The sequence below is a fragment of the Spodoptera frugiperda genome, chromosome 14, assembly GCF_023101765.2.
Source record: "Spodoptera frugiperda isolate SF20-4 chromosome 14, AGI-APGP_CSIRO_Sfru_2.0, whole genome shotgun sequence".
NCBI lineage: Eukaryota > Metazoa > Arthropoda > Insecta > Lepidoptera > Noctuidae > Spodoptera > Spodoptera frugiperda.
The window spans coordinates 8818226-8832389 of record NC_064225.1 but is presented as its reverse complement, the minus strand read 5'-3'; the positions used below and the strand labels follow the sequence as shown (position 1 = coordinate 8832389).

At 35.1% G+C, this 14164-nt stretch overlaps 3 protein-coding genes across 3 annotated transcripts in view; 1 reads left to right on the top strand and 2 right to left on the bottom strand.

Moving 5' to 3' along the window:
• LOC118279065 (uncharacterized) overlaps positions 1-14164 on the bottom strand; it is a 595270-nt gene that overhangs the window by 91719 nt on the left and 489387 nt on the right. The gene's annotated exons all lie outside the window — the stretch shown is intronic.
• LOC118273630 (putative nuclease HARBI1) lies at positions 8029-10167 on the top strand. The gene is made up of 5 exons (XM_050698481.1): positions 8029-8656; positions 8738-8934; positions 9125-9257; positions 9343-9484; positions 9617-10167. Exons 1-5 carry the CDS (start codon positions 8423-8425, stop codon positions 10027-10029), a joined length of 1119 nt encoding a protein of 372 aa, XP_050554438.1. The 5' UTR covers positions 8029-8422; the 3' UTR covers positions 10030-10167.
• LOC118273631 (uncharacterized) lies at positions 10234-13147 on the bottom strand. Its single transcript, XM_035590688.2, has 8 exons — positions 12549-13147; positions 12263-12459; positions 11515-11700; positions 11370-11423; positions 11218-11292; positions 11015-11143; positions 10873-10939; positions 10234-10662 (listed from the first exon to the last, which is right to left on the bottom strand). Coding segments are annotated over exons 1-8 (1032 nt in total). The 5' UTR covers positions 12550-13147; the 3' UTR covers positions 10234-10339.

Genomic DNA, 14164 nt, shown 5'->3' with positions numbered 1-14164 from the left:
GTTTTAACCACATAGTTAATCCGATCTCGCGGGATCTCTTCAAAAATGAGATGTGGAAGATATTCCAGGGAACTCTTCAAAAATCAACATAATGAGCTCTGCGTGTGAATTTAGATAGATGTATACTCACTTAGGTTTTCCTTCAAAAAATAGTTTAAAAACGGACTCTAAACTAACTTAAAACTAAAGAAAGCTACGAATTACGAATTTATAACAATTAAAAAAGAAACTATATTACAACCTATCCTCTATGCTATAATAACCAAGCTTAAACTAAATAATTTAAAAGAAACGACTTAAATCTAATCTAATTAAAAAAAAAATTAGACTTACAATTTTATTGTAAAAACTAACTACAGTAACTACTCAATTAATCGATATCAAACTAAACCTACGTTAAATAGTTTAACCAAAAAACCAGGAAAACCCAACAAATAAACTTATTAATTGACGAATACAACGAAACCAATTTAGAATATACGAAACAGCAGGACGACTGGGACAAATACTCATACGACTGATAATACACTTTTTCTACGATAGTACCGAAGCGCTCGGCCGATACCCCACCAAATGAATGTAACGAAACCATAGCGCGATCTATTTCGATCCCAACGCCATCTATCGAGGATTGCCCAGACAACTTGGATTATTTATTTATACTCCGTTCGGGCATTTTCTTTGTACTAAAAGTTTAATTATATTGATATTATTTTTTTCATACCTTTTTAATATTTATTTACTTTTTTTCGATGAATTAAAACAATAACATGAACCGAAGTCGTGTAACGATCGACATAGAATTATCTATACTCCGTTAGAGCATTTTCTTTGTACTAAATGTTTTATTATATTGATATTATTTTTTTCATACCTCTATTTATTTACTTTTTTTCGATATTAAAACAATAACATGATTCGAAGTCGTGTAACGATCGACATAGTTATTTATAAATAATTTATTTCTTATTTTTATTTTTTGATTATTATATTGATATTATTTTTTTCATACCTTTTTACTATTTATTTACTTTTTTTCGATAAATTAAAACAATAACATGAATCGAAGTCGTGTAACGATCGACATAGAATTATTTATAAATAATTTATTTCTTATTTTTATTTTTTGATTTTTGAAATAAAAATATATCTATGTCCTTTCTAAGGTTCTAAACTATATCTGTACCAAATTTCAACTGGGAATCCGTCAAATAGTTGCGGAGATTAATGGTATAAGCATAGAATGTTCGACGTGATTCTTTAATTTGACATAACTTTTTTATTTATGAACCGATTGACATGAAGCAAATACTAAATGTAGAATTTAAGCATCCCATAATATATTCGTGAAAACCGCATCCAACTCGGATCAGCCGTTTCTGAGATTAGCGCGCACAGACGAACAGACAAACAGACAAACAGACAAACAGACAAACAGACAAACAGACAAACAGACAAACAGACAAAAAAAAAGTTAATTACATTTTTGGGTTCGACATCGACATAACAATAACCCCTGCTATTTTTTTTATTTTTATTTTCAATGTACAGACAGCACTTTTCTACGATTTTATTATATGTATAGAAGATGTAGAGTTTTCTTTTTGAAGTCTTTCGAAGAATTTCGTCTATGATTAGGGGGCTTACTCTTGAATCCAATTTTGATCGACATTGATATTGTGAAATTTCGTACTCTTGAGTTGCAACACTAGCGCCCATTGCATCCGTGTTGCGGGGATATTTAATGAACTAAATGGTATTGAGTTTGCTTTATATTCCGTACTCTGAATGCTATTTTAACAGCTACGATTGGGGTTGTATAGTTTTGACATTGAATAATTATTGAGATTTTATTGGATTGAAATTGCATTGACATTGAGATTGGTTTCAAGAGTAAGCTCACGATGTTTTCCTTCACCGTTTGACAGTGGTGTCTAAATAACCCACCCAAAACATAAATGTGAAAGGCTGCCAAGTTCGATAATATTGGAATGCTTCGCCTATAAAAGAAGTGAGATCTAAATAAGTACCAAGTTCCATACACAGACCTCAGTTAAAAATGATATAACAAGTTGGCAAGTTTTCACACACTTTGTTATAAACCTACTAAACGCAATGAGTCAAGTATATAATTTTCTATTAAAACTTGCCAAGTTTTCGAGCCAATTGATGACAGACTAAAATAACCTATTCAACTAAAAATAGTCCATATATTTAACAGAAACTGCAATGCAAGATTATTCGGAACTAATCTGAACCTTTTTAACTGCCATAGTTAAGATAGAGAGAGTCAATAAAAAAGGAAGGGTTTCGGGCTTGCTTCAAGGAAAGTAGGTATGTCCTCCATTTTTATCAAGTCAAGAAATATCCCTAAAACCTTCTATTAAGTCTGAAAAATACTATGTAACAAAATCGGTTCAGCCAAACGCGAGGTAATCGCGCACAAACTTACACACATACAAACTGAGAACCTCCTTTTCTTTGAAGTTGGATAAAAAGCAATTACTTTCTCCGCCAGAGACGGAGGCTTGAACTCTTTTATCAGTTTGTCACAAACAGACTCCTTGTTTCAACCAAACACCCGAAAAAGCAACACATTATACAAAAACAACAGAAATGGTTTTTTTTACAATCTTTTCTATCCATTGAACAAAAAAGACCGACAAGTTACAACACTCATAATTCAATAGTTTTTGCTGCAATACTCTTTATATTCTAGGAATATGTTGTTATGCGTTCTGGTGAAATATGAGATTGATTTATGAACATGTGGTGCGGCGCCGATTCGTCTGGGAAGCGTGGAATTTGTAGGAAAGGTTGAATGGCTATCAGATGTTTTGACACGCTATCATTGGGCAAAATTTTTATTAGGTTTATTTTTAGTATGGACTAGTGTCTTATACTGAAATTAGAACTTAAGACGGGATATTTACCATGTTTATTATTTATGTCTATGAGTGTCTATAAGTTCTAAAGTTTGTGTTAGTGACCATGTCAGTTTAAAAACTTATATAGTGTCTTATAGTTTCTTAAATAGCGCTTACCTGTCTCCCACATATAGTACAATGCGGGAGAAGGGAGATAAGCCGTGTGCTTACGGTAGTGTTGATTATAATTATTATTTTGTCACTATTCGTACTCACATACACTTGGGGGTGTCTCATACACATTTAAGAAAGACTGGACGCCAGCATTCTGTGACAAAGTTATGAAACTTCTGGGCGCTTTCTCTTGAAACGAATCTCAATGTCAATGCGATTTCAATCTAATAAAATCTCAATAATTATTTAATGTCAAAACCCCAATCGCTTTTAAAATAGTATTCAGAGTACGGAATACAATCCAATCTCAATACCATTTAGTTCATTTAAATATTCACAGCAATACGGATGCAATGGGCCAATGGGTGCTATTGCAATTCAAGAGTTACAACATTGCACAATTCTAGTATCAGTCGATCAATCGGAATTGGGTTCAGTGTAGAGATTATGATAAACAAACAAGATTATGATCCCAGAAGCTCAGAGTCCAGCTACGACTGTCACTGGCGATTGATGATTATGATGATGAGCTCATAGGTTCTTATTTCTATGAAATTAAGACATAGAAACAGTACCTAATTAAAATGTCTCGTGTTCCATCAAATTGCTGATTCAGTTGTCAGTCTAGTTTACAGCTAAATATCAAATAACTACTAGTTACTATGTGGACAGACCATTTGACGGTGAAACCTAATATTAGGTACCTAATTATGCATGTTTGTGTGTATGTATTTATGTATTAGGAAGGTAAAATTGTTAACTGTTTGTTTCTGGGAAATGATTTACTTTAAATGCATATTTTGTAATGGGTTTTGTTACACAGATATAATTAAAACATACGCTATTTGATTTCAAAGTTTTATTTAACTACATAGATTAGGTCAAACGTATTGTACGTATTTTTTTAAGTTGAAAATCTTATAATGATTTATCCCGTCTTGGGCGAGGCGCGAGCACGTATCAGACTCTTACTGACTAAAAACCACCCAGTTCCTAGGCTTTTCGAGCCGGAGCCCCGGTAACCCTGCTAGGTAGAGGTTCTGCCAACATCTGATAAAAGGTGTGACGATATTAATTATAATTAGAACTGATAAATTAATAAGTTAACTATGACATAAATTTTATCTATATGCGTATTTGTTACTTACTATGTATGATTCTTGTATTTCTTTCTTGTATTCCGCTGTGTATGATTCCTGATTGTGAGTTCTTAGATGAAAGCCCCGGCGGTAGACAACACAACTTCTCTTGTAGGCAGTTCGACAATTACCCTTTCCTTCCCACAAAACATTACGCAATCCCACACCACCTGACTCCCAGTCCTCGGCCCAAATACCAACCTGACCCATTTCTCTAGCGATTTGCGATTGGCACTAATCAGACTGCGCATATCATGGTACCCCATCTCCCTAAATGGATCAGTAGGTCTATCCCAACCTGCCGGATGATAGGATCGACCTATCGTAACAAAACTATTTATTTTTATTGCTTTTATACTGAGGTCGAGATATTCGTGTCATGTTTGGTAGGGAAGGCTTATTTTTTATAGTATAAAAAACGAGCAGACGGGGCACCTGATGGTAAGCAATCGTCGTAGCCTATGGACATCCGGAACACTATAGGCGTTACAAGTGCGTTGTCCCTTTGAGGGGTTAGGAATTTAAGATTATTTTTTGGGAAATTGGGCCTCCGGTAACCTCACTCACACAACGCAAGCGTTGTTTCACGTCGGTTGTCTGTGAGGCCGTGGTATCACTCCGGTCGAGCCGGACAATCCGTGCCGAGGCAGGGTTCTCCCACTCTTAAAATTTATTGAGTGTTTTGATTTTCAGCCTTAGTCGCTTTTTAGTTCGTCTTGGTGGCTTCGCGACTTCGAAACCTACCAATGCAAGTACCAATCGCAATAGCCCGTAAAGCCTGTATCTCGTGCCCGTTTCAGATTCTATACTATTTCTAGGTATTTACGACTTTGGTGCAATTTTGTAGTGGTTATTTTTGTAAGAGGACTCCTAAATTATTAAGAATTTGCAAGTCAGTTATTTATCTAATTAGCAACTTATCAATAACGCCACTTAAGGCATATACATATGTATGTATAGGTACAAGTATGTTATTTTAAAAAATATGCAAACATCAATCTTCGTCTCGATGGGATTAGCTTAAGCACATAATTATTTACTTAATCTAATGGAGTAGTCTAGAATTTTATCCCGGAAAGAAAATATTAAATGTTTACATTAAAAGGTAAATTCATCAAAAATAGATCAGTAATTTACGTAGGTAAACACTAGCTGATGCCCACGATTCGCTCGCGTGGACTTTGTGACTAATAAAAGTAGCCTAAGTTACTCCTTAGTATATCAGCTACATGCCAATAAAAGTCCTGTTAAAATCTGTCCAGCCATTACAGAGATTAGTCAGAACAAACATACGAAAATAGACAAACGGATAAAAAAAGTTATTGCGGTGTACTTATGTGTCGTATGCATGTAGTAAATAGGAATTATTTTAATACTAGAAACAAAATTATATTATGAATCCTTTTGTAAAAACAGGACGCCAATTTGCAAACACTCCATATTCCATATAGGTAGAAGAAATTGAATTTGAAACCTCGAATTTGAAGGTTCTTCCACTTAACTCTTACTTACTACACGACCGATCATGACGAAATCAACAAAAAAACATTTTGCCAAAATCTATCCTTGTTAACGGTACCTTAAACTGCGATGACGTCACATAACATTAAACCATCACGATTCTCGACTGGTGTGGTCTGTGTTACAGGTAAAATTTGTACTATCACCTTGCAAGGTCAACAAACCTTTGATTCGGACTTTTGGAAACACCCGCTTCCAAGTATTTTATTGTTTTTTTTTTGCCTAGAAGGAAGTTCTGTGTGAGTATCTACTATTAATGTTTGTAAACATTTTAAGTCTCATGCCTCCGTACTCAAAGTCATTTAATGATTACTTAATCCAGTCCTCAGCAATAGTTTTCGATACAAAATTGTTACTAAAGAATAGTTTAAGTAATCGATGAATGTCTCTGAGTGGGTTAGTTAAACTTAAAAAAAAACTCAGTAGTAACACGAAGACTCCTATGGTGAGGCAAGGGGCTGTATCAGATTCTTTTTCATCATCATCAACAGCCTATAAGTAATCCGCTAAAGCCAGTGCTCAGTGTATCCCCTCTATCTATATCGATTTCTTTTTTAACGAAAGTGGAGTTTCTTTCTCGTTCTCCTTTATTCGAAGCTACAATTTGGAATGAGCACCTAGTTTCACTGACGGAAAGACTGACTGACTATTGTTCAATGGCATCAAGTGCCGTAATGTGCACTTCTGTCTACGCCATCAGGGATAAAAGGCATGGCGATACGAATTATTTGTATTTCTTCTCAGAGTAGTCCGATAGGAAATGCCGGCCTCATCTAGTTATTTAAGAGATTGACGTGTAAAAGTGTTATGTTATAACCTATTTGCAAAATAAATATCATTTATCATTTAGGAACGGGGTGGTTTTTAGTCAGTAAGAGTCTGACACTCCCTCTCGCCTCGCCCTGGCGAGAGAAGGCATTGGATGATTTTCCCCTCTCAAAAAAAAAGTAAAATAGTCACCTAACCTTCTGCGATGCAAAAGCATTGTGACGGTCACTCACGCATATTGTAATTTCTCAACACTGCGTCCATTTTATAGCATACTATAATAACATATGTTCCAAATAGTTTTTGTCAATATTTCATTGTGTGGGAATATCGCGACGTATGGAGATCTGCGCGGGAGTCCACACGCTTATACATCGTGCAATGTAAACCAGTCTATCATGGTCTCGCTTTGTATGATCTTTCCGCACATTCATAGGTCTGTTTATACTAGTTTAGTCTGTCTTGCTGCATGGAGCTATACAAAACCAGTTTATCATGGTCTAGCTTTGTATGATCTTTCCGCACATTCATAGGTCTGTTTATACTGGTTCTGCATAGGTTGATGCGTAATCGTGTGTACAGTATACCATGCTTTATTAATTAAAAATGTCTATTTGTTTTGCGTATGACGTCAATTGCTTTGGAAACACGAGGAAGTATTTAATAAGTTAATATAATATCACACTTTTTTATCTTAAGGCCTTACGTTACCACCACAGATGGGGTCCAGTAGGGCTGATGCCTGACCCGGACCTGCGGACTACCTAGCGGGCTTATCGGGGCTCCGGCTCGAAAAGCAGGAGTAGGAACGGGATGGCTTTTAGTCAGTAAGAGTCTGACACTCCTTCTAACCTCTTACAAGGCGGGAGAAGTCATTGGATGATTTTCTCCCATGAAACTTAGCTCGACCCGAGAATCGAACCCGAGACCCATTGTTTGGCAGTCGCAGTTGCAACCACTCGACCAATGAGGCAGTCTAAACTAAAATATAAATATTTTGTAATTACTTTTGTTTCACTCGAATGAGTACTCAGCCCTCGCTTGGCAGTTGCATTTACCATAGCTAAACTTATAAGTTATAAGCAGATCAGTTAAGAGTATTCGCAAATGAAATTATCTATCGCTTACAGTTATTTACAGTTAGCTGAACACCAGCTTATCTTTTAATTACATCACCTCAGCCGACCACTGCCATCAAACGCACTGCCCTGGACTTGGCAATTACGCGGCTACCACCAGACTAATGAGGTATGATAAATAAAATGTATTGAATACTGTTATTTGAAATGCAGTCTAACTATTTAGAGACTCAAAAAGCACCTGTATAGCTTGCAGTTCGTTTTGAACCTTTAATTGCATATTCTTTTATACCTATACCTTTTTTAAGGAAGGAAAAAAAATTTTTTTTTAAATAACAGCTGCAATTTTTTTTTATAAAGTTGTCGAAATGTCACGGTTTTTACTCACTTACGTTAATGGGAAAAAGCTCTATTAGTTTCGAGTTACAGAGGATTCTTCATCTTGAGCAGCGTGCGCAGACGGCTGCGCGACGTCGCCCCTGGAGTGCGATTCTCTAAGGCAAAACATCTTTACAACGAGAAAATCGTCAGTGAAATATTCGATGAAATAAAAACGGTATTCTATAGTTACAACTACCCGATCGCAGCGCTTCGCAGATGTTGACGGCGCGACATGGAACTAATATATGTTTCCAAATGTATGAAAAACGGTATTCAGCAATTCAAAACATCCTCGCCTTTGATGAAAATGACGCCTTCGTCTTCGATTTTAACTGTCAAACCGAAAAGCTAGTATTTTGTGGTTGTTTGCTTGTTTGTAGGCTTCTAGACGATTAAAATGTAAGTAAAACAAGTTATTTTTTAAATTGGATACATAATATTTATTAGCTTTTTCGTGCTTTAATACCCGAAACGTTTATAATTAATGTTTTAGATGGCTGTTCGTGGATCCTGTATAACATTTTCATTGGAAAATGCTAAGCGTCGAGATAATTTAGAAAAAAGACGTCAAGCGTACACAATTCGTAATATGGGTCTTCTTGCAACAGATATAAACTATATCAAGATATTCAGGTTGAGTGAAGAACTAATTGCACAATTAGAAGAAGATATTTCCCCATTTTTAACACCGGCAAAACGTCGAGGAGGAATTAGCAACCGAAATAAGGTATTACTAGTAAATTAATATACCTATAACAAGTAAATCACCATACAGAGTAATATAGCCTAAAACTTACTTTCATTCCAGATTTTATGTACTCTCGCATTTTTTGCCAGTGGGAGTTACCAAAAAATACTAGGCGAAAATGTAAGGACCTATATCTCCCAAGCATCTGCCTCGAGGGCTATTAGAACCGTAGTAGATGCCATCAACCAGCCAGATATTATTAAAAAGTACATAAGATTTCCTGTAAACGCAAGTGAAAGGGAAATTCTTAAACAAAAGTAAGTATGAGTACTAGGTATCTATTTCTTAAGTTTTATATTTTAGTTAGTTTTTTTAAGTATGTAGTAGTTATAGTAAGAATGATACTTTCATGAATCAAATCATATGTTTATATATTTTTGTTACATTCTTAAATACATTAATCCGTAGTAGTATTCCCTTCCCTTACTATGTCTATATTTTATTTAGATTTTATGAAAAGTTCAAAATTCCTGGGACCATTGGTTGTATTGATGGTACTTTGATATCAATGGTGCGGCCCAAAGAACATGAAGAACGATTTTACTGCAGAAAAGGGTATCATGCTCGAAATGCTGTAATTGTAAGTTTTTTATTCATTACTTTATGTGAGTTGTAGTAGGAATAGGAACCTATCTGTTTCAAACTACATTTTTTTGCCTTTTCAGATAAATGATCCTGACTTAAATATAATGCATGTGGATGTAACTTTTGGAGGGGCAACTCATGACAGCTTTATATTTAATAATTCATATATAAAAACGCATTTGGAGCAGCTGAACAATACAGGAGAAACAGTATACCTGCTTGGTGTGTATTCTTTGAAAATGTTTCTTTACTTTTACCACCATAAATTGCACCTATTTCCACAGGCAATTGAATATTAATGACAAATTCGAATAATATTATTGTAAAATTAAATTCCTATTTAATTTATTTCAGGGGACTCAGGTTTTCCTCTCAGGCCATACATGATGATCCCTTGCAGTAACCCTGAGCCTGGATCGAGGGAAGAATTGTATAATAACCTGCATGCAAGTGCTAGAAATACTGCAGAACGAACCATTGGCATACTTAAAGGCCGCTTTAGGTGTCTTTTAGTTCATCGTGTTCTGCACTATGATCCTGAGATGGTGGGGAAAATAATAAAAGCATGTTGTGTACTACACAACATATGTAATCGAGCTGGAGTACCTCCAGTAGAATTACCAAGTTATCTACAGAGACAAGAAGATACTTTTCTCCAGTTATTACAACAAGGAAGCCAGAACTCGATTAGTGATTTAGACAGTGGACGCCTTGCTAGAAGTCGCCTAATTAATAGACTGTGGCGCGGGCAAAATAGGCAACAATAAAACTAAAAATACTAACAATAGAGTTAAGATATTACTAAATTAGATTAAGATACAGTTTGTTTATTAAAAATTATAGTAGGTATCTATGTTTATCTATTGATGTATTATTTATCATAAAATAAAGCAAGTTAAAGGTTTTTTATAATGTTTTACTTAATATATAAGATAAAATTAATATAAGTAATCTAAAAAAATAGGAGAGTGTGGAGGTACAATAATTTTATTACAATTAATTAATTAATAAAACAATCTTAATATAGTGTATTTTATCATAACTAATAATGTATATATCAGTCCTTTGACACACATTTTATTTATTAGCTAAATCTCTAAGAGCGCTACCTAATTTATCCAGCGCCTGAACCATAGCTTGACCGACTTGACCTAAAACCTCAACAGTAGCTTGGCTGTTCTGTGCTTGTTTATTGATTGCTTGAGCAATCAAGAGTTCTGCGTCTGCTCGGCGTTCTTCAATTGCAATGAACCGCTCTGTGATGCTAACCATTTCAGAGCGGCGTTGTGCGGGAGGTGACCTTCTTAATAGACGCCGGCGCGCGGCAGATTGCCGCGGAGACTGTTGGTGAGTCCGTCGGCAACTATGTAAGGTCTCTCTAGGCAAACGCTGACTGGGAGCTGCAATTAAAATTGAAATATTGTACTTATTACAGTCATCTTATTAACCTATTTGTCTCTATCCTATATAAGCCAGAACAGGCTGTTATGTTTTATATACAACATTCACAGTTTTTCTGTAGTGTATTTAGTATCAACATTGCACCCGTGCGAAGCCGGGGTGGGTTGGTAGTATTATGTATATATGTTTGGTTACAGAATGCAACTTACTTTGACTGCCCCTTTCCAAAACATCATTTCGCTGTAACATAGGTCTTGTTGGCTCAGTTGGCAGAACCTGAAAATATAATATGAAAGTTATTGATTTGTTTCTATGTATAATAGTTCAAATTATAATTTTCCAAAACTATACCCTGTTTTCTTCAGCTTCTGAACGATGAGCGTCTGATGCTGGTTCAATTACTGGCTGGGATGCTGAGGTTGAAGGTATCGGTGCCAGATTGTCTTGCACACTATTCCCATCAAAGGCAGGAAGATTAGACTGGAATTTAATGTTTTGTTAAGTTAATTATTCAAAATATTATTTAAAAAACAAAGTAATAACAAATCCTATACCCATAGCACTTCATAGCCTGGCTCAGATAATCTGCTTTGGTCAGCATGCTGTTGCTCAATTGGCAGGTCAATATTCTGAAAATAAAATGTTGACACAATCTCATATTTGTAATAGAATAGCCAGTAACTCATTAAACTGAAAAAATACTTACAAGTAAAATGCTGGGAGACTCTTCACTTTCCGCAACTCTATCTATCGGCTGTTCCTAAAAATTATAATAAAGTATAATATTGTATTATGTCCTTTTCAAAGAAATCAATAAATATGTAACATACATAGCCTTTATAATCACAAACCTCAAAGGGATTTATTGCTAAGTTCTGATCTCCGCTACCAAAACTTTCTCCTCCCATGATTGTTTGGATTTTTAACTCAATTTCACTGAGCTCTGGCACATCCTCTATACCACCACCAGTCCGCCGTCTTGCTGCTGCAATTAAGCTGGTCTTCCTCTTCACTGCTCCTTTTTTGTCCTTCCAGTACTAAAACACAAGGAAGAATATTATTAAAAATATTGATATCTTTTAAATAGAACACTTGTTTGCTCAGTTTGCAATTTTTAATGCCATAATGTACCCCAATTTGAAACCTAACCTTAACACGTTGACTGTCCGTGCATTACATGTAATTCATGACATAATCTGGCTGTAATGTCCGTGCATTATATGCAATGCATTAGTCAGTGGCAACTGAACTGCCTTTACTGTGCTGCACGTGTGAGCTAGAACTTTGATTTTTCTAGGGACATATGAACAAAGACTTGAAAAAATAAGACTTAAATGTTCCATCGAAATTTTATACTTTTTTATCAGTAGAATATTTTAAGTTCCATTGGACGTACCACGAGATTATCCAAAATAGATGGGACAGTCAACGTGTTAAGTTACAGCACTTGTTTGTTATTTGTTATCATTAATAATAATTAATGTGCACAGGGTCAATGTAAAAGGATACTTTAACGTAGTCTATACTACTACAGTACTAACTCATTGCAACAATATACACACACATAACATAATCATATTATTATAATTGGGTACCAACCTTACACCACTGTTCCCATGTTTTCGTACACCCACCACCTTCACTGTTCAAAGCTGTCGTTATTTCGGACCATGCCTGACGACTGCGATTGCGAGCATTCGCAGTACGAGCATGACCCATAGCCAGCCATGGATTGCTTTCCAAAAAGTTTACTAGTTTTTCTAGCTGATTTAAGGAAGGCGCTGCGTTGCGAGACACTAAAAGATAAATATTTTGGTTACACAGATAGTAGTTCAAAGTAGAAACTGTTGTATTTTATAAATAGAAAGGTGAGATGTTTACTTACTTTCGAAAGGTTTTGAACCAAACTAAAACAAAGAACAAGTAGAATGCCATTGCTAAGGGTGGAGAATTCCACTTACGAGTTTGAAATCCACTTAGCCACACTTAAAAAAAACACTCAGAACATTGAAATTTCGTATTTATATAAAAAAAAACTTAACGTGAAGAACTCAAGTGGCAGGTACCTAGTTTGTTTTGAAATTTGACATACCCAGAATGTTGCCGTTAAAAAAGGCAAACATTTGACTAAATTATAATTAATTGTAAATTCTTTCTAAATTATGATTAGTTAAATTTTCGTTACATAATAAACAAAATAGGTTTTGTAGATACGTATTGTGTATTTATATCAACTTAAAGTGATGAAATAACCTAAAATTAAGTTAGTCGAGATTTTCTCGATTATACTTTAGATAAATCATAGCAACACTGTTAACATCGTACGTATAATCGTTGCTCGGCAGATCGTCGACGAAGTTAGGTAGCTTAGTGAATACCGTTTTTACCACTGTTGTTTTAAAAAGCGTTATAAACGGCGAAGCCTCCGTTATATCGTCCTTATTAATATCTGTGATACGTTTGTTAGAGAATCGCATGGCTGGTCATTAATCGCGTTATTTAGTATGTTTCACGATAGTTAGTGAATGAAGTTGTTTATATCAAACTGCATTGAAACTTATCCAGCCGTTATCAATATTAAAGCAAAATTCGATTTTTTTCTTACCTATATGCGACAGGCTGAAAATTGTCTGTCGTAATGTTAACTGTATAACATAATAACAGTTAACTTTGATAATCTGTAACCTAATTTGTGTTTATAATCGACATATAGTTAGAATAACAATACAACTCTAAATCAGCCCTATCCGATTCAAAATCACCTTTTCCTTCCAAAATTTGTTCCCAAAAATATTTACAAGCATCCAATTCATAAGAACCATGGGATATCCCACACACGAATCCCATAAATAAAACAAACACCATTGAATTCTGGGCAAATCTATTCAGTGGAACATGGGGAAGATATTGGAAGATACCTTTAAAAACAAAAGGGAATCGGGCTTTACCCGACTTCTGAGAAACATTTAGGCACATGTGACTAAGTTTGTAGTTGGCACGTGTAGTACGGAGAGTAAATTACTACTCTAGTAGATACTAGCTACTTCCGCGCGGTTTCACCCGCTTTACTCAGCTCCTATTGGTTATAACGTGATGTTTTATAGCCTATCGCCTTCCTCGATAAATGTACTATTCAATACAAAAAGAATTATTCAAATTGGACCAGTAGTTTAGGCGTAAATAAGTATAATAATAAGACAGAGCTGTGAGATACTTTTGTATATAAATCATTTTCAATCTCCTGCTCAGTACCTAATAGTCAAAGCGTAATGTTTTATAGACCTTAGCCTTCCTCGATAAATACACCTCCTCTAACACAAAACAATTATTTAAGTCGGACCAGTAGTTCCGGAGTAAACGCGTTCAAACCAACAAACAACCAAACAAACTCTTCAGCTTGATGCATATAGTAGGTGTCATTAGAGCCTACATATTTAACAGATCCCGATTCTATAGGACATTTAGATTTATTTACTGAAAGAAAAGTAAGAATTCTAATAG